The 20357-nt window shown below is 38.4% G+C and overlaps 1 protein-coding gene across 5 annotated transcripts in view; it reads right to left on the reverse strand.

The window, feature by feature from the left end:
- The window catches only part of ANKRD31 (ankyrin repeat domain 31), a 174088-nt gene that overhangs the window by 35642 nt on the left and 118089 nt on the right, over nucleotides 1–20357 (reverse strand). For all 5 annotated transcript variants that reach the window (XM_084802696.1, XM_084802698.1, XM_084802697.1 and 2 more), the window contains 3 exons: nucleotides 14518–14655; nucleotides 13610–13752; nucleotides 2501–2663 (listed from right to left, as the gene is read on the reverse strand). In XM_084802696.1, the coding sequence (XP_084658822.1) occupies nucleotides 2501–2663; nucleotides 13610–13752; nucleotides 14518–14655 (444 nt within the window). The remainder of the gene's footprint in view (nucleotides 1–2500; nucleotides 2664–13609; nucleotides 13753–14517; nucleotides 14656–20357) is intronic.

Genomic DNA, 20357 nt, shown 5'->3' on the forward strand with positions numbered 1-20357 from the left:
AGAAAATGAGAATGTTTTTAGTGTTGTTTTCCTCTATCAGTTTTAATTGTGAAAAGGATGTAAAGAAATTAAGACTACAATTATTGTCTTAATGCAGGTAGCTTCTCACTGTTATTAACTATGACAACATTTTATGAGCACTTATCATATACTAGGTTATTTCCTGGTGAATCAAATTATTTAATATTCTAATATTCACACAAATCCCTTGAAGTAGGTAGTTTGTTGCAAATATTATTGTAAGAAGAGAAATTTCAAAGAAGTTCAGAAACATTTCCAATATCACACAGTTAATTACTGAAACTAGATGGTATCTGAATCCAAATCAGCACTCGTAACGACTTTGACCATTTGCTCTGCAGTGCTTTCGCAGGCTCTGTTCCTATTTTGCGTTCCTTTTGCCCATATTACCATCTGTTTTATGTTCCTCATTCCTCTGGGCATCTGACTAATGAAACATACATTCAAGGAACAGTAGTCACATGAGTCCCAATATCTCCGAATGCCAAGACTCCCTAGAATGCTAAGCGTGGTCCAGTCACAGGAGCTGAACTTTCAGGTATGGCTGCAGAAAAGGAGAGAAAACTCAGTGGGCTCCTAAAAAGAGAAGAATTTCAGCAGTCCTGACCTTGACCTGCATGTGATCTAGATCACTAATAATTACATATTTTTGGTTTTAACCAATCACATCAGAAACTCATTTGCCCCTGGTGATGAGCATGGTACATGCTAGGGAAGATATGTTGCCTCACTCCTACATGCTCCACAGCAAGAACAGAAACATTCCTGAGTTTCTTCTGAGTCAAGGTTCAGTTACAAGGAAAAGGAAAACTACAATTCTCTTCCAACACTTTGTAAAGTGGAAACTATTGCAGAAGTACTTAATAAACTTTTGCCTACCTATATATTTTCTTGAAATATTCATTTTACTATGAATCTAATAAATTCAGGAATCTATGCATTTTAAAAGAATGAAATCTTAGCTGCAAGAACTTCAAAATAATGTCCCCCCTTTCAGCCCAGCTACAAGTAAATCAGCAGCGTGGTTTCAATTATGTCTCTATCTTTAAAAAAAAAGGTAGGGAGATTAATGTTTGATTAACAGATGCTGTGTGTTCCACTTCAGTAACTTAGGAATAGAGGCTTTCCTCTATTTCCTAGGCATGCACAATGCCTAGGCTTGATGACTGAGGAACTCCAGGTCCTGAAGATGGGAACTGTGGAAGATAAAAGCATACCTATGGAAGAATAATTTCAAATCTGTAAGGTTTGACAACAGATAAATCTGCCTTTCTCTCTGTTGCTCACACAGCACACACATCGAATTCATCTGCCCTATGCCTCTAGCACTCACGCCTTCCCTGTATCCACAGGGCTCTTCACTGACTTTCTCTTCCCTACGCTAAGGTTCTATTTACCCTTGAATCCTCAGCAACCACATACTAGTTTCTAAATCTCCAATTTCTCCCAGAATTGAATAGCACCAGCTTATATACTCTGGGTAATAAAAATGTTAATAGTTGCCCATTATCTTTTGTTCAATATTTTGATTTGTAGGTTTTTAAAAAGCTTTAAGATAGTGAAATAGTAGTACACATTCTATAGAAACAAATTTGGATTTGGGTCTCTCCCCTTGTAACCAATATGTGCTGGCACTTTCCCTTGTGTACAGGCTACAATCTGCAGCCAGTCAGCCAAACAACTCTAAAATGAACAAATGGTGTTCTATAGGGTTCTGTTTTGTTAGGCTTTGTGTTCAGTGGTCAGCTGGTGTCTTCCTGAATAATAATGTGTAAGGATACAGAAGTGCACAACCCTTAGCAAGTCCCACAGACATCCAAACAGGTGGTTTCTGGAAGACCAGTAACAAGAAATATAAACATTCAGTGGGCCACAGAAGACTTCATGACCCCAGAGACTCATCTTCCAAAGGACTCAAAGATTCAGGCATTAGGCAAATGCTTAGCTGCACTGCCCCTCATGGGAGACTTGTACACAAATTTAAATTTTTAAAATTTTATATATAATCTATGACGATATTAATAAAAGAACATCCTTTGTACTAAAAACTTAAAAAGGAGGGTGGGAAAGGATCTGTAAATTTTATTTATTTTGAAATTTATTTATTTTTATCTGATGTGTATGGGTGTTTTCCTACACATGTCACTGTGCCCTGTATATGCAGTGTCTGCAGAGGCCAGAAGAGAGCACCAGAAACCCTGGAACGGAATTATAGGTGGTAGTGAGCCACCATGTGAGTGATGGAAATTGAACCTGGGAAAAGCACCCAGTTCTTTTCACTGCTATTTCTTGAGTCCCTAAATCAAATTTTAGAATACCAATTTCTAAAAATAAATGATGTATTTTTAAGAGTTTAATGAGCAGAGGGAAACACCAACCCCAAGTTAAGGAAGTAACATTGTACTATATATGTGAAGATTTTATTTTGCTGAGCAAGAGGTACCCTTGTATAAACAGAAAGTAACGTTGACATGCATACCAGTAGCTGCAGAGTTTCTCTCATCTCCAGTATTGGTCTCAGTAGCACCGTAGGATTTTAGTAGTTCTTTCATTTTATCATCATCTGCTTCCTCCAAAGCAGTCCTCTGTTTTTTATCTTTCTGATTAGGGTTTGCTCCATGTTCTAGGAGTATCTCAGCTGCCTGGAGGGTAAGTTTTCATAGTTATGTCTACATATCTGCTCTCATGTTAAGACACCACCACCAAACACATATCTTCAAGGTATGGACAAGAAGCATTTTGGTTGCTGTGGTAATGTCACTCTGATTTGGCTTGCCTGGCACCAGAGGAGAACACAAACAATAGCACTAAACACAGTGTGCTGCTCCTTGCAGTGACAAGGGAAGCACAGGTAATGCTACTTCTGCCCAGAAAAATTTCTGTACCGGTTGTTCCCAAAAGTAGCTGTAAGCCATATGTGCCTTGCTGAGTGTCTGAAACACAGTGAGTATGACCTAGTAACAGAATTCCTTATTACATTAATTCAAATTCAAAGAGCAAAATGTAGTGCACAGATACTGTAATGGACAGTACAGGTTCTGACACTTTTATGCTGTGGAGTCGCTGATAGAGTCCCCCTGTTCTGTCCAAAGTGCTGAAGGACCCAGTAGAGAGGACGGCAAGCCTTGCTTCAGGACTACATTACAGTGTAAACTATACTGCATGTTACCAAGTCAGTGTAGTTTAAGGAAGTTGTACTGGACATGCATTCAGGTGAGTTAATCTACCAACCTAACATCCATTCTAAAATTCTCTCTATAGATATATGTGTCCTATAGTTATTGTCACAAGACATCTAAGATGGAGGCAGTACTTAGAAACGATCTATGTAACCACATTTTACAGAAAGAAAAGAAGTCAAAAGGTTATGACTTTTCATGACAAAGCATTTCTACTATGCTAAATGACTCCAAGTTGAGTGTTAGAAGGGCTAGAGAGTTGGCTTCAGTAGGTAAAGGTGCTTGCTGCCACCCCTGGTGACCTGAGTCTGATAACTGGGATCCACATGGCAGAAGAGAATCTACTGCCATGGTTGTCCTTGGATTTCTGTGCATGCCACGAGTACCCTACAAGTTCCCTCAGAATGTAATTAACTAAACTAGGCTAAAACAAAAAGTTGCCTGTTAACATGGTGGTGGCTCCCAACTGTCTGTTGCTCTAGTTCCAGAGAATCCAACACCTTTTGTGATCTCCACAGGCTCCTGCACACAGGTCCTGCACACATACACTCAGCCACACACACATAACATAAAATAGTTTTTAAAAGCTGTGATATTAGAAGTTAATAACTGACCAAAGTTAAGAACAGCTAACAATTAAATTGCAATGTGAGTGCAACAGTCTAGGGGCCAGCGATCCTACTAGTACAGAGAAACCACTGGCTCGAACTATGGGAAATACCTGATGCAGAAAGATGGTCAGAATATTAATAAAATAAAGGCACACTGTGTGAAAATAGATCTTGATTGCTCTGCTTATACAAAGATACAGAGACAAATGACACATTTAGAAGCCACCAAGCCAGTAGAAATTACTACTTACCACAAATACAACTTAAGAAATATAGCTTCTCCTAATCTGAGAGTCTTGTTCTTTTACTCATGTCTTTGAAGATTTAAAAAAATTCATAGTCTTAACTTAATAGAGTCAGTTATTAAAGCCCATGCAGATTCTATTTAAGAAATATTTGCTAGCTGGGCACAGCGGTGCCTGCCTGTAATCCCAACACTCAAGGAGGCAGAGGCAAGTGAATCTCGGTGAGTTCAAGGCCAGCCTGGTCTACAAAGTGAATCCAAGACAGCCAGGCTACACAGAGAAACCCTGTGTCAAAAAACAACAAAAGAAAACAAAACAAAAAATATTTGTCTATTTGAAAAATCACAAAATTTTCTTCTAAGAGGTTGTCTTAATTAACCCTTTCAGGTCTATGATCTATTTTAAGTTAATTTTTTCTATACAGTGAAAGATTAAGGGCTTTAAAAAAAATTGCAAATAGAAATCTAAAGATCTAACTTTATGCAACTCACTTTTGTATCACTGTCAAAAATCAGCTGACCATATCAGAACAAAAGAACAGGACTCTGACATTGGATCAGACCTGACAGGATTCATTCCTCTCAGAATGCTGGACGCTGACATCCTGCATCCTTCATGTTCCAGCACCAAGTGCTTCAGTTGCTGTTCCTCATCAGAACAGGACAGACACCTTCGAAGAAAGCTTCCAATCCCAACTGGTCCAGCATTTCAGACTGTGCCACATAAAATAAACTTTTCTTTTGTTAATTTTATTGTTTTGTGTTTCACTAATTCTATTATCTTTATTTACTTTGGGGTTTTGTTGTTTTTAGAGTTTATTTAAGAGGAATATAAAGTCACTCAAGGTTTGTTTTTCTTCTTGCTAATGTAAAATCTGAAGTTATAAAAATTTAAAGGTCTTGATTTCATAGGCCTGGATATGTAACTCTATTTGTTGGACATTCCCTTATCATGCATGAAACTCTGGATTCAATACCCCATTGTTGCAGTTATTTTACCAGTATGACCTAATAATGTTTATTATTAGGCCCATAATTATTATTATGGCAGTATTTTCTAACCAGCTAGCAATCAATCAAGACACAGACACCTGTTATATTTTAAAATAGCCTTAGTTAACCTGGGGCAGGGCAGATATTAATCCCCTACACTACTTCCCATAGTGGGGCAGGTATGCCATCTGGTTCTAATAATTTCTATCAAGCTACCTCCAATCCATAATCCCATATACTTGCTAATGTTCTTCATCTGGGCCAAATTCTCAATCCACGCCATGCCTGTCCCATTTGCCCTGCCCAGGTGTGATGGCCTTTTATTGGTCAAACAGGTTAGGCTCTTAGGCAAGGTGGGTCAGGGAGACAGCAAGCAGTAATTAGCATCAAAATAGATCAGACCAACCTCCAACACCTCACACAAGATAAGCTGAGCAGGATAGAACACACCTGTGAGGTAAAGACAGGAGAATCCAGAGTTCATGGTCATCCTGGGGTACATGAGACTCTGTCTCGTAAACAAATAAGCTCCATATCTACCTTTAACAACTGCTTTAGTTATATCCTGTCATTTTTATGTATTCTATTAAGTCAGTAAACTATTTTACGATTTCCTTTGTGATTTCTTCTGGGAACTATAGGTTATTTAGAAGTCTATGCTTAAATTCCTAAATAGTTGAACAATTCCAGACAACTTTTATTAAGATTTGTGGTGGTCTGAGTGACAAGCAGGCTCTGGATTTGAGCACTTGGTCCCCAGGTGGTTGGTACCATTAGGAGGTAGAGCTTTGCTGGAGGAAGTAGCTGAGTGGGGACAGCGGCTTCCAGGGTTTACAGCCTTGTCCCTCTTCCCGTTCTTCTCTCAGCTTCCTATGTGGATTACAAAGTGTGCAGCTAGATTTCTGTTCCTGCCACCATGCCCTCCCTACAGTGACAGACTATGTCCCTTGGGAACCAGAAGCCCAAATAAACATTTTTCTCCTCTTAAGTTCTTTTGGGCCATGGTGTTTTATCACAGCAATAGAAAAGTCATTAATACACATTTACATTCCATTTTGGCTAGAGAATATACTTTACATGATTTAAAGTCTTTTAAATTTATTAAAAGTAACTTCATGGTTTAAGCCTATGGTTTGTATTAGTAAATCTTCTATCAACACCCCAAAAGATGTCACAAATGACATCTTCAGAAAAAAATAAAATAGATAACTAAATTGAAGTGTTCAAAATTTCTATAGCCAGATCATTTATTAAAAGAATCGCAGCTTCTATTATTAAAAGAATTGCAGCTTCTAGCTATGACTGTGGGTTTTTTTTTACCCATTTATCTCAATGCTATTGTGGTTTCCTCATGTACTTGTAATTTAATTAGTGTGTCCCGTGCTTTCTGTAATGTCTTCCTGGTAAGTTGTTTATCATGAAATGTCTATATTCTAGTAGTATTACTTGCTTTGAAATTTACTTTGCCACATGTAGCCAGAGCCATGACTTCTTCCATTATTTGTGGAGTGTATATATCTTTTCTATAATTTTGCTTTGATGCCATTTGTGTCTTTATAATTAAAGAAAGCTACTTTCACACTACATTTAGTTGGGCTTTGCTACTCTATCCAATCTGAGGCACTAACTAATGTGGTGCAATGGTTTAAATTTTGGATGTTCTCCCAAAGTCTTTCAGTCACTGGGAGCATACGCAACCTGTCTTCCTCTCTTTTGCTTTGTTTAACCAAGTGCTTTCTGCCACTTTTCTATACACCACAGGCCTAAAGCAATAGGGCCAGCCAACCACAGACTAAAATCTCTGATACATGAGCCAAAACAAAAGTTTTCTCTTTATTAAGATAATTTTTCTAGTATTTATTACAGCCAAACAAAGCTGACTGTCAATGATTGGATCATTTACATTGGAAATTGTAATTAGCAAGTCTGGGTTTGTTTATTTACTTGTGGTTTTGAGATAGGGCCTTGTCTGAAGGGAAACAAAACCACATAGCAGCGTTGCCGTTGCCGAGGGCAGATCACTAAGCATCAGACCAACTAGGGCAGCACTGTCCACCGCCTGCTGCTGTGGCATGCACTCTCTGGCCCCCTGGCTCTCATCTTTTCAAAACAGCTCGGTGAGGGATCAGAAACCACCATGCCTTGCTGTTCATTCAATGATATATATTTAAGGTGTCACATATCTCTTCAAACAGTAAGTAATTATTTATTACATGAATTTTACAATAAAGTATTTCAATTTCTCAAATCCCATTTATTCTGGCCACTCTTATCTTTCATTTCATGAGTCCCACAGTACAATATTATTTTATCCCAAGCATTTAATTGTTTTCTTTTTTTTCTTTCTTTTTTTTTTTTTTTTTTTTTCTTTCTTTTTTTTTTTTTTTTTTTGGTTTTTCAAGACAGGGTTTCCCTGTGTAGCCTTAGCTGTCCTGGACTCACTTTGTAGACCAGGCTGGCCTTGAACTCACAGCAATCCAGCTGCCTCTGCCTCCTGAGTGCTGGGATTAAAGACGTGAGCCACCACCGCCCAGCTAATTTTTTCTTTTAAAGATATTTATACAGTAAAAATTATTTAAATCTACATAATTGTCACATTTATAATTATTCTTTTATAAATCTCAATATCCTTGTAGTTTAATCTTTCTTCTGTCCAAAGAACTCTGACATTAGAAAATTATTTTAGTGTGTGTGTGTGTGTGTGTGTGTGTGTGTGTGTGTGTGTGTGTGTATGGTTGCATATTATTGTGTGTGTGTACTAGTATTCTGCTGTCTATGCATCATGTGCATACAGTGCCCTCAGAGGGCACCGGATCCCCTAGAACTGGAGTTACAGACAGTTATGAGCTGCCATGTGGGTGCCCAGGTCCTTTGGAAAGCATAGTCAGTGATCTTACCCACTTAGCCATCTATTTAGCCTCATACTTTAATATTTTTAATGCAACCACATAGGAAATGAATTCTCTTAGACCTTATTTACCCAAAAGCTCTGTGAGCTGAAAAGATGGCTCAGCTGCTAAGAGGCTAGGCCCACATCCAAAAAGATTTTAAAAATTCAAATATGCTACCACCTGTAACTGTAGTTCTAGAGGCTCTGACGCCCTCTTCTGGCCTCCATGGGCAACACGTGTATGTGATGCACAGACACACATGCAGGCAAAACACTAATACATACAAAATAAATAAAATCTTAAAAAGAGAGGGTAGTAATAGGTTCCTGTGGTATTCTTGCCGTGCAGCTAAGCTCAGTCAGGAACCTATATGTCCACTGAGAGAGCCTGTCTCAAAACCAAGATGGAGAGTGATTGAGCAAGAAGCCCGCGGCTGACCTCTGGGTCCCATGTGCACTCACATTCACTTGCACATACACCCACACATATACCCCAGCGTGGTCTGTGTTTCTTTGAGTATTAATTTTCGGTACATGCTGGCAGGTTAGCTACAGTAAAAACACTGTGTTCTCAGTCACTCTAAACAGCTTCATTAAGCAGAAGCATTGCATATATATTCATACTTTTCACTGTTGAGGAAGAGAAGTGCTTATATGAATGTCTTGTGAAAAACAGAGCAGTAGACAATACCCACATAGATATCCCAACCTTCCGTCTGTCTTTTTCTTATATGATTCACAGGCATATCCTTAATACAGAGATATGATTATGACTATATACTAAGTTATGTAACTGTAAAAATAAACCTCCAGTTGTCCAATAAAATTACCAATTATAGAATTAATATCTTTTAAAGATGTATTTATTTTATGTATATGAGTGCTCTATCTGCATGTACACCTGCAAACCAGAGAGGGCATCAGATCCCAGTAGAGATGGTTGTGAGCCACCATGTGGTTGCTGGGAATTGGATTTTTGAGACAGGGTTTCTCTGTGTAGCCTTGACTGTCCTGGACTCGCATTACAGACCAGGCTGGCCTTGAACTCACAGCGATCCACCTCCCTCTGAGTCCCAAGTGCTGGGATTAAAGGTGTGCACCACCACTCTGCCTTACTAGAATTAATATTTTTAATGTGGTCTTTATTTTTTTCAGGATAACAGTCTAAAAAGTTGATTTCTCCACTATAAAACATTGAAATTTATTTATGTAGCTTGATAATTACCTGGTCTTTTCCTTCTACAGTAGCCAGTAAGTTTATCATTTTAACAATTCTTTCTGTTTGCTTTCTTCCATTTCAAAACCGTATATTCTTTTTCATGGTCAGTAAAATATTATGAATTTATGTGGGTAAAATTAACTCACCATCATCATAAAACAGAGAATTGAATATATTTTCTTTCTTATTTATTTATTTTTTTGAGACGAGATTTCTCTATTTAGCCCTGGCTGTCCTTGGAACTCTCTGTAGACAATGTTGGCCTTGAACTCAGAGATTCTCCTGCCTCTGCTTCCTACAGACTAAAGGCATGAGCTACCACCACCCGACATACCATCATCATCATCATCATCACTGTAAACTTTATTGTTGTTGTTATTATTATTATTACTTAAGCTCCTAATAGATGATGATTATTGCTGTTGTTGTTGTTATTTAAGCTCATAATAGCTACAGAACAAGAATTTCTCTAGAAAAACAAAGAAGAAAAGGAAGCTAATCAAATTATACTATCACATACAATCACCAAAGCACAGATAAAGAGAAAAGAAAAAAAATAACATCAAAGTAGTGGGAAAACAAAACAAAACAAAAAGTGTCAATAGTAAGATCTTACTTATCAATAGCAGGTTTAAGTGTTAATAGAACAAATTATTCAACAAAAGACATACAGTGGCAAGATAGATAAAAGTCTCATTTTAATTTTAGCCTTCATAACATGGGCTTAAAGTGAAAAGATAGCAATAGTCCTGAAAATGAAAAGTAAAATTTGATAAGAGCAGCTATACTTACATTTGAAGTAACAAACAAATAGAAAAAAAAAAAGAAAGAAAGAACGAACAACAGAGAGACAGACTATAGCAAAAGCTGGAGTAACAGCCTGTTACAGTTGTAGATACAAACACAAACAGCACAGCATATACACAAACAAATATTAGCAAACTGATAGCAATATGCTAATAAGAGTAGACATTAATACCTCAGTATCCATAATGAACAGATCATGTGGCTACAAAATGAACAAGGAAACTTCAGACTTCACCTATACCTTAGATCAAATGGACCTAATAGGCCAGTAATAAACAAAACAGCTAGCCCAAGGCAGGAAAACACATATTGCTATCTAAAACATAAAAACATTCTCCAAATAGATAATATATTAGATCACAAAGATAGCACTAAGAAATTTAAAAATGAGAAATTTTGGTATCATATCAAGAACTTTTTTTTTCAACCACAATATGAAAGTAGAAGTCAGTGACAAAAGGAAATGAAGGCCAGGAATGGTGGCACACATTTTTAATCCCAGCACTCAGGAAGCAGAGGCGGGCAGATCTATGAGTTCAAGGCCAGCCAAGGCTATATAGTAAGACCTGTCTCAAAGGAAAAAAAAAAAGGTAAAATCTACACTATGTAAAAATTAAACAGTAATTTTCTGAAGCAACCAATGTGCCAAAATAATTAATAGGGAAATGGAAGCAATATCATGGGAAATATAAAAAATACCAAAAATTGAGAAACAATAAAAACAGACCTAGTAAGGAAGAGTATAGCAACAAATAATTATGTTTTTAAAAGTAGTTTAAATAAAATAAGTTTACATATCAGGGAACTACCAATAAAAAAAGCAAACCAGTCCCAAAATTAACAGAAGGAAGTAAATAACAAAAATCAGAACACAAGTAAAACAGATTTAAAACCAACAAAAATTCCACATTTTTAGTTGAGTTACAGTATGTAAACTGAGGTTCCCAGGAAAGGCCATGCCTATGCTGAATATTGTATAAGGCCAATAGATTTCCTGGGATTTCATGGTTTGCAGAATGTGAAATGTTGCAGATCCAGAGACAAAACTGTTTCAGTCTAACTTTAGTCCTTTTAAATCTATTGGTCACCTGTGTCTGACCTAACATCCGTTCTAAAAGTTAAACCTTGTTTTCACTGTATATATTCATTGTACATTGGGGTGTGTTACATAGGAAAATTAGAAGTATGTTATAGACATACAGACACACACACACACACACATACACACACACACACACACACACACACACACCATGACCTAACAATGACCTAACACCCTTTTGACAGACTGGGTAAAGCATTTGGAATGTTTTCCTAGCCAACCACTAATCTGTACTAGCCACAAACCCTGTAACAGTTTTCCCCACTTAGTTACAACCTACCAATTTGATGTCCCCAGCATTGTATTTGGTAAATGCTCTGGTTTATGATTTTATTCTGTGACTATAAAGTTGGTGTAACTACTTCCAAGATGGAACATGTTATTTGTGGCAAACTGAACCCATGCTTCTGTTTCATGGTCATGTATATCTGTTGCTGAATAAACTGTTTCCCTGTTGTTACGATGCACTGTATTTTGTATCATAACAATTACAGAGAGCACAGAGATCTTCAGAAAACTAAGATAAAACTAATCTATAATTTTATCCATCCCACCCCGGTTTGTACCCATGACCGGAGCAAAGCCAATGCTCAAAGAGGTCTCTGCACCCCCATGCTCACTCCAACATTATTCACAATAAAGGAGATGAGAATGAATGCATGATGTTTGCTGGTGAATGAGAAAGTAACGCGCACACACATTTTCACACTCATATATATTCCCACACATGTGCAATGGCGTAACACTCGGCACTGAAGAACAAGCAAAGCATCCTGGCATGGGAGCACACACCTGCAATAGCACTGGCATGGGAGCACACACCTGCAATAGCACTGGCATGTGGCTGGCTGAGGCAAGGAAACAGCAGGTCTCAAGGTCCTCTGCGCTATCTCGCCAGATCTTGTAAAAACCATACGTTCTTGAGAATTTGTTCATTCTTTGTTATTTTAAATACTTTTTTTTTTTTTTTGGTTTTTGAAACAGGGTCTCTCTGTGTAGCCATGGCTGTCCTAGACTCACTTTGTAGACCAGGCTGGCCTCGAACTCACAGCAATCCGCCTGCCTCTGCCTCCCGAGTGCTGGGATTAAAGGCGTGCGCCACCTTAAAGTCCAAAAAATTCTGCCCAAAGAAGCCTCCTGATCTTGGTCTTACTTTAAATGTTAGTTCACATCTCCTATCTCTATAAATATTAAACTCAGAAACATATGGCTACACTAAGGCTGAAATAGCATGGGGAAATTTACAAAACTGAATTTTGTGTCCATGTCCATATTCGTGTGTGTGTGTGTGTGTGTGTGTGTGTGTGTGTGTGTGTGTTTATGTGTGGGTGACTGTGAGGGAACATGTGTACATATGAATATAAAAGCCAGAGGTCACCCTTAGGTGTCATTCATTTAAAACCTGTACCTTGGTGGAACCTGGTGCTTACTGGCTGGGCAAGGCTGTCTGGTCAGTGAGCCTGAGAACTGCCTACTCCACCTCAACACTGCGTTCTCACTTATGTCGGTTCTAAAGATTGAACTTGGGTTCTCATGTCCTCAGCCCCTGTGTTACTTTTGGTTACAGTAAGATTCTTCCAAGATTTGTCAAAAAGAAAAGAAGAGGAAGAAAAAGAAGGAAGAACGATAATGATGATGAGTTTGGGGGCTGGAGCCTTCTCAGTGGTAAAGGCCACTGGCTGCTCTTACGGGAGACCCAGGTTAAGATTGCAAACAAAGCAGGGTAGAGAACCACTGTCTGTTACTCCTGCTCCAAGGGATTTGATGCCCTCTTCTGGCCGCTGAGGGTACTGCATGGATGTGGTACACACACACACACACACACACACACACACACACACACACACACATAAAATGTAAGCAAAACACTCATCCACATTAATAATAAATTTACTACCACCACCACCACCTAGAAACAAAACTTAAGGTCAGTATTTGAAATAGTGTAATTGAAACAATGACCTTTTAATTTCCTGTGACATGTTTACTGCTTGGTACTGCTTGGTGGAGAAAACTAAAGTAAGTGATGAGGATGACAAATTTCCAAACAGCAGTCACTTCATGCTTCTCCCTCAAAAGGACTGAGAATTTCTAGGTTAGAAAAGAACTCCTCGGTGGGTATGAGGGTGCATGCTGCCTCCTAGCGTGCAGGAGGTTGAGGCAGAAGCAATCTTTAAGTTTGAGGCCAACCTCAATTGCACATTAAGAGCCTGTCTTCAAAAATGAAGTATCTGTCCAATGACTCATCACTCATAATATTAGATCCTTTGCAGAAATCACTTTAGACAGTTAAAAATAAAATTAGATTTACAGGATGTTTTCTTTTGACCTATGACATATGTGATAGACAATGGAAAAATAATTCATTAAAATATGTGATGATTTTCTAATCCACACACTATTATTTCTTCATTCATAATTTTAGCAGGCTTTAAATAATTTATTAGCATAAATATCACCTTAGCTCTCAGTTTAAAATACCTTCATTTTTCACTCATTTTCCTAAGGAAAGAACAGGAAGCTAACCTGTCAAGCACCATTACCTTTAAATGATTCCCCGCAACAGCCCCATGTAAAGGCAAAATTCCATCTGTATTTTCACAGTTGACATCTGCACCAGCTTTTAATAGCTCTATAATGACATCACTCAACCCCTCACTAGCTGCCTCATGAAGGGGTGTCCAGCCTGAAAAAGAGAGAAAGAGAACAATAATAAAGCTGCTCCACACTTATCAAGTCCGTGTAATATAGTTAAAGGGGTCCTTGTGTTAGGGGACTCAGGAAGTCTACTGAAATACATGCACTAAGTACTGGACAAGAAATAATTTCAAAAGTATTGCTTCTAAAACACATGAGCTTCATTTTTGGAAAAAAGTGCCCCAACAGAAACAGGATAAATGCTAATCCTTTCAGCGTGGGTTTGATGCTATCTTATCTCGGATGTGCACTGCTCCATTTCTATTTAAAGCAGTATCTGACTCAGTAAACCTTTGCATTTCCCTCTTTAATTATTTACATGAGATTATTTTATTTATAAGCCAAATGCCACAAAATTCATTTTTAGGACAGGCTTAGAATAAGAAAGAAAAAACATGAAAAGAGGGAGTCACATAAAGGAAGCAGCGAGAGAAGACTGGACAGGAAGCTGGCAACCTTCTGCGTGCTCTCCAGGTCAGGGAGGGACCAAGGCTTCCAGGGCACAGTCTAACCAGCTCCCTTTACTCCCCATTCTCTGCACCCTAACCCTGGATGTGCTCAGTTGTGAGAACTGTTTCAAAGGAGACAGTCGCTGAAACAGTGACAAATCTTACTCACCAAATTAAACTATGGTATAAAAATACAGTTCAAAGTTAGTTAAGTATCAGCTAGCATCAAAATTGGGGGCAAAGAAACAAAATAGTATTTCAGTGAGGTCAGATTAAAAAACACAAACAATTAAAAGGACTCAAACCTGCATTATCTTTCAGATTCACATTGGCTCCAGATTCTATTAGAACTTTCACCAGAGAAAGATTTCCTCTTCTGGAAGCTACGTGGAGCCGGCTCTCTCCTTTGGAGTTTCTCTTACTGACTCCAGCTGTGTTCGCTTCTGTAATTGTACCAAGCAAACCTTAACCTTATTTTTTGCAAAACATTCATTGTTATAAAGGACCTTAGAAAATATAGATCTACTTCTTGGTAATACTCTAAACAAGATGAACTACATTAAATCTATGTAATATTGCCTCTTTAAAAAAAAAACAGGAGAGAAAGTTTTTATTTTAGATCACAATTCCAGATAAGAGACCATAACCATAGGGGAGTCACAGGAACAGGAGTTTGAGATAGCTGCTGAAGACCTTGCAAGCTCACTATATTTAAGTATGCAGAAGGTATATAATAGATAAAACTGAAAATACTGGAAAGTTCTAATGATAAATTGATAACTGCCTACTAGATACTATGTATCTTTTTACTAGATGCCTCTTTCAAGGTGTTTCTGAACTGGAGATATATATGCTAATTTTCAGAGTTAGTTCATGAGAGGTGAGTAATAAAGGCATAGTTTCTTTTTAAAATTGTATCACAATTTCTTGGGCATATATCAGTAAATTGAGGAAACTACTGTTTTTGGTTTAAAACCTAGTTTGAGAAGAAATAGTAATGGTTTTCATTCATTCAAGCAAATACTCAGTCAAACACTCGGTTAAAACAAATTTGTTCAGTTTCACATTCATCTCGTTCTCAGTAGTCCTTTAACAAAAGAATAAATTATTTTTTGTTTGCTTGTTTGTTTGTTTTTGTTTTCTAAGACAGGGTTTTTTGTGTAGCCCTGGCTGCCCTGGACTCACTTTGTAGACCAGGCTGGCCTCAAACTCACAGAAATCTGCCTGCTTCTGCCTCCCGAAGTGTTGGGATTACAGGCGTGTGCCACTGCACTCGGCAAAGTTTTTCTTAAAATAACCACATTCTGATGTTATGGAGATGCTTGTGCGTTGTATGCATTAGTGCAGGCTTGGAATCCCAACACTCAGGAGGCTGACGGAGGAGAGTCATGAGTTGTAGGTCAATGTAGGCTCTAAAGTGAAATTCTATCTCAAAAACAAAGCAAAACTCCTCTTGCCACAGCTGTTTCTCAATGTGTATGTTCCTACCACATATGGTAACAAACTGTCCTTTTGGGTTCTCTATTTTTCTTTCATTGAAAACTCAGTACAAAATCATTTTCTAAGGAGACTCCTTTAAAGTCTTTTCTTTGCAGTGTAAGTTAGAGAGATTAAGATGCAACTAAAAACAATGAACAAACTGTATTTTTCCTCATTTCTTAACCACACTCTGTTATTTTTACAAAGATGGGATTTTTTTTTAATTATCAAAGAAAACACAAAAAGAAAGAACAGAGGATAGACCTGAATAAATTTGGGGAAGATGAACTGCGAAGTCACTGCTGAAGATTGAATTGCTTTAGCAGACTGTGGGATGTTCCAATTTAAATGCAAGGAGGATCAAGGGGAAAGCCTATCTGCTCCCAGGCAGTCAGCAGGGGTCATCAGTTACCATGGGAGGAATGTGTGGACACAGGAAAACTGACTGAGAGCTGATGGAATAAAGGCAGGACTCTCAGCTCCCTGCTGCAACTATGAACTGGATGGCAATCACTCACTGCATCTTACACTCCCACCCACAATCCAGCAACCTAGAGGTTTATTTTCTGCATGAACCACATCAGCATTAAGCATTAATGCTGCCCTATTTGCCAACTCCCAGCAACCAAACATGTAACTTTAGGGTAGCAGACAAAACACTATTCTCTATAAAATGAATTCTTGAGTTACGTGAATTATAATACCTTCAAAGCTCTATGTGTGTGTGTGTGCGTGCGCATGTGTGTGCGCTTGTATGTGTGCCGAATGCACGTTGGTGTGCACATGTGCACCTGCCTATAGTTGTACAGGTGGACACTGTTTGCCTCTAACAAATTTTTACTTATTGCTTTGACAGGATTTCTTATCAAACCCAAAGTTCGCCACCGGCTAGAGTGGCTGACCAGTAAGCTCTTGGGATCTGCCTATCTCTATGCCTAAAGCTAGGGCTACAGACTCATGCCCAGCTTTTTACATCGGTGCTGGTGCTTCCAACTCAGGGCTTCATGCTTGCCGTTCCTTCACAGATATTTTCTAATGACATCCAGACAAAAATAAAATATGCTACTTTTGTGTACTTGCAATTCCTTACTGGGGAAAGACAAAGAGATAGGCAGAGAGATATTGAAAGGCAGAAACTAAATTGTTAAGTATGAATGAAGCATTTAAGGTAGTGGGCATGCAAACTGAAAAACTAAAGTGAAAAATCTCTCCCAGTAGTTCTTACTGTAGATGGTACAAACCCTAGGACCGTGTTCTTGGTGTGTACAAACATAGCAAAGAAGGTATCAACCAGCTGTGATGCCTAAAGACTACAACAAAGACCAGGAAGGCAAAATATTCTCAAAGGTGCAACAGTGGTACTTACACCAAGAGCTGTCTAATTGGACTGAAGGCTCACTCAATAGCAAGGGTTTGTATCTACTACTGTAACAGAAACAGCTAACCATGGCTGGTGAGGCCATGGACCAAGGAGAACCTACTGAACCTTCTCAAACCAGTGTAATCTCTCTGTATTCTTGACTCTCTGTACTTTGTATCCTTACACTCACAGGTTAGTGTAGCTCTCATCCCTCATCAAAGAAGCTTCTTTTGCGGCAGACAGAGACCATTATAGAAAACCTTGAATGGTCAAAGCACAAAGAACCAATGACACAACTACAATACAACCTTAAGATCTAAGGTCCAGGGAACAGCACAGAAGAGGGAGGAGAAAGACCGGGAGAGCCAGAGGACCAGGGTATCTGCTGTGATATTATACCATCTATATGCGGCATGGAAGCTGCAACTACGAAATCGAAATAATATGAGAGTAGCAACTGACACCAACGCTGATAAGGGAAACTGCACAAGGCCCCACGCCCTAGATGAAGAGCTACAGGAATGTAATGACTGCTGAGAGAGGAAGAATCAGTCTTCCCCAGGGATAAGTCCCAAATATTGAATATTGATTATCTAATATCAAGTGGTCATGTCTAAAAACACATATATACAAGCACTACTAGGTGGTCTCACTAGGTTGTGTTTATATGTAACAATAACAATTAATGAAAAAAATCATGAATTTGAGAGAAAGGTATAAGGAAAGGACCAGAGGAAGAATGACGTACATACAATAAATATATGTAAAATCTTAAAAATTAAAAAAATTGAAGTAAAAATTATTCAGTGTTACTATCACCAAAAATCTCTATAACATTTAGGCGAGATTTAAAAATAATCTAACACACCTTCTAAAGTGTCCACGTAGTACTCATTAAACACCTCCTGCAGACAACTGTAGTCTGGAAAGGGTGCCACTGTTAACACGCACAGGCCTTCCTCTCTTGTCCTGTGTAGCAGTGCTCCTTAAACACTTTGACCTAGTGACCCCTTTGTGCCCACGAAATCTTTGGATGACTTGGAATGTAGGTACATAAAAGAGGTATACCAATCAATTATGGATAATAACTCATAAAGAGATTATTTTAAGATGATTCTTTGATATATAAAATCTGTATTTACTAAAGATGAAGTCAAATTTGTGTATTAAGGAGATGGATGTACTTGCTTTTTATATGACAAATTAAATCTTGGCTGAATGTTTCACACTGCAGGATAGAGAGCATTTTCAGCATTTGTGATAATCAGTATTAATTGACTATCAACCTAACAGGATCTAGAATGACATGCTTCTGAGCATGTCTATAAGAGAATTTCTAGAGTGAGTTCATTAAGGTGAGGAGAGCCGTCTGAAGTTGTCCATGTTATTTCATGGGCTGGAGTCTGGTTAGAATAGGAAAAAGCAAGCTGAGTAAGAGCATGCACAGCTCTCTGCTTCCCTACTGTAAATGAATGTGGCCAGCTGTCTCATGCTTGTTTTGCTATGCCTTACCCCACCATGATAGGTGATAGACAGATGGAGAGATGGATGGATGGATAGATGAATAGATAGGTAGGTAGGTAGATAGATAGAATGTTCTATCTTTATATTTGAACTATAAGGCAAAATAAACCATTCCTCATTTAAGTTGCTTCTTTTATAGGTATTACTTCAGCAATGAGAAGATTAACTAATGTAACAAATTCTCAGTTGATCCATATTTCAGTGTTATATTCACTAATACAGAGAATGCCACCTCACATAAATACATAGTACAAACAGCAGAATTATGTTCAGAGCCATTCAGAAACTGAAACTCTGATCCAAGTCAAAATTCATTTAGTTGTTTCTCTTATGAAAGTCAAGTCAGCAATTCAAACAGTGATTTTTCAGATCAAATGTTATAATACAATGCAATTTAAAGATACACTAAATTAATACTTACGTGTTGAGTAATTATGGCAGGAAAATATTAAGTCTTTTTTATCATAATGAGTCCATTATGTTTCTATAAGAGTAACAAACTTTGTATGTATAGTGAAAAACCACTGAAACTCATACTATGCAATAGTCTCACATCTGAGCGGTGTCAGGCAGTGTTCTGCGGCTCTCTGTGGCATGAAGGTATGGACAGCATGTACAGTGCAAAGGCATGTTGTGTGCGCAGAAGTAAGGCTGAATACTCACTTATATGAGTGAACTTGCAGGACACAGCACAAGTAAGTGCTGTCACAAACACCTTAGATTTGTTACACACTTAACTTCAGGTTAAAACCTTTTAATATTGCCAAATTTTTCACAAGTTCTACCTTCAGTTATGTGACTCTTGAGGTTCCAACGCATAAGTTTTTTGTTTGTTTTGTTTTTCAAGACAGGGTTTCTTTGTGAAGCCTTGGCTGTCCTGGACTCACTCTGCAGACCAGGCTGGCCTCGAGATCCGCCTGCCTCTGCCTCCCGAGTGCTGGGACTACAGGTGTGCGCCCCACCGCAGCTTCAATGCAGTTTTAAGCTGTGCTTCACAGATTAGTGAAGCTTTATCAACTCCCCTACATCTCTATCTAACCACGGCATCTATATATCCTTTTACGTTTTTAATGCAGTTATATATAGGGTCTCACTATGTAGCCTGACTAGCCTGGAATTCAGAGACATCTGCTTGCCTCCTGAGTGCCAGGTGAAAAGGTGTGTTTTATCACTCCCACCCATGCCATTACATTTTCTTTCTTTCTTTTCTTTTTTTGAGACAGGGTTTCTCTGTGTAGCTTTGCCTATCCTGGACTCACTTTGTAGACCAGGCTAGCCTCAAACTCACAATGATCCACTTGCCTCTGCCTTCCTGAGTGCTAGGATTAAAGGTGTGCACCACCATGCCTGGCTAGACATTTTCTTTTTTTAAAAAAGCGCACACAGGGTTTCTCTGTGTAGTCTTGGCTGTCCTGGACTCTATTTGTAGACCAGGCTGGGGGGTTACAGGTGTGTGCCACCATGCCCCACTGCCATTATGTTTTTAGCCTCTAAAAACTCTGTTTTATTCTCTGATAATTCCTTCTTTCCTTTACTTTAAAAAATGAAGTATTCTTGAATTTTGGTTCTTCTGGGTGTCTTTGATCTGAGCAGTTTACTTTGATGTCTCTTTCATATTGGAGCATTTATAAATATCTTTGTATTTAAACGATGGAAAATACAGAAATCTACGGCTGGTAGGAGAGCAGTAGAACCGTGGGCATGGTTGAAGCCACTGCTGCCATGGCTGGGAGATGGAGTTTCAGGGAGCCTCCTGATGTCAGTATCTAGAATCTTCTGTTC

The sequence above is a fragment of the Acomys minous genome (genome assembly GCF_964271855.1).
Source record: "Acomys minous genome assembly, chromosome: 11".
Lineage (NCBI taxonomy): Eukaryota > Metazoa > Chordata > Mammalia > Rodentia > Muridae > Acomys > Acomys minous.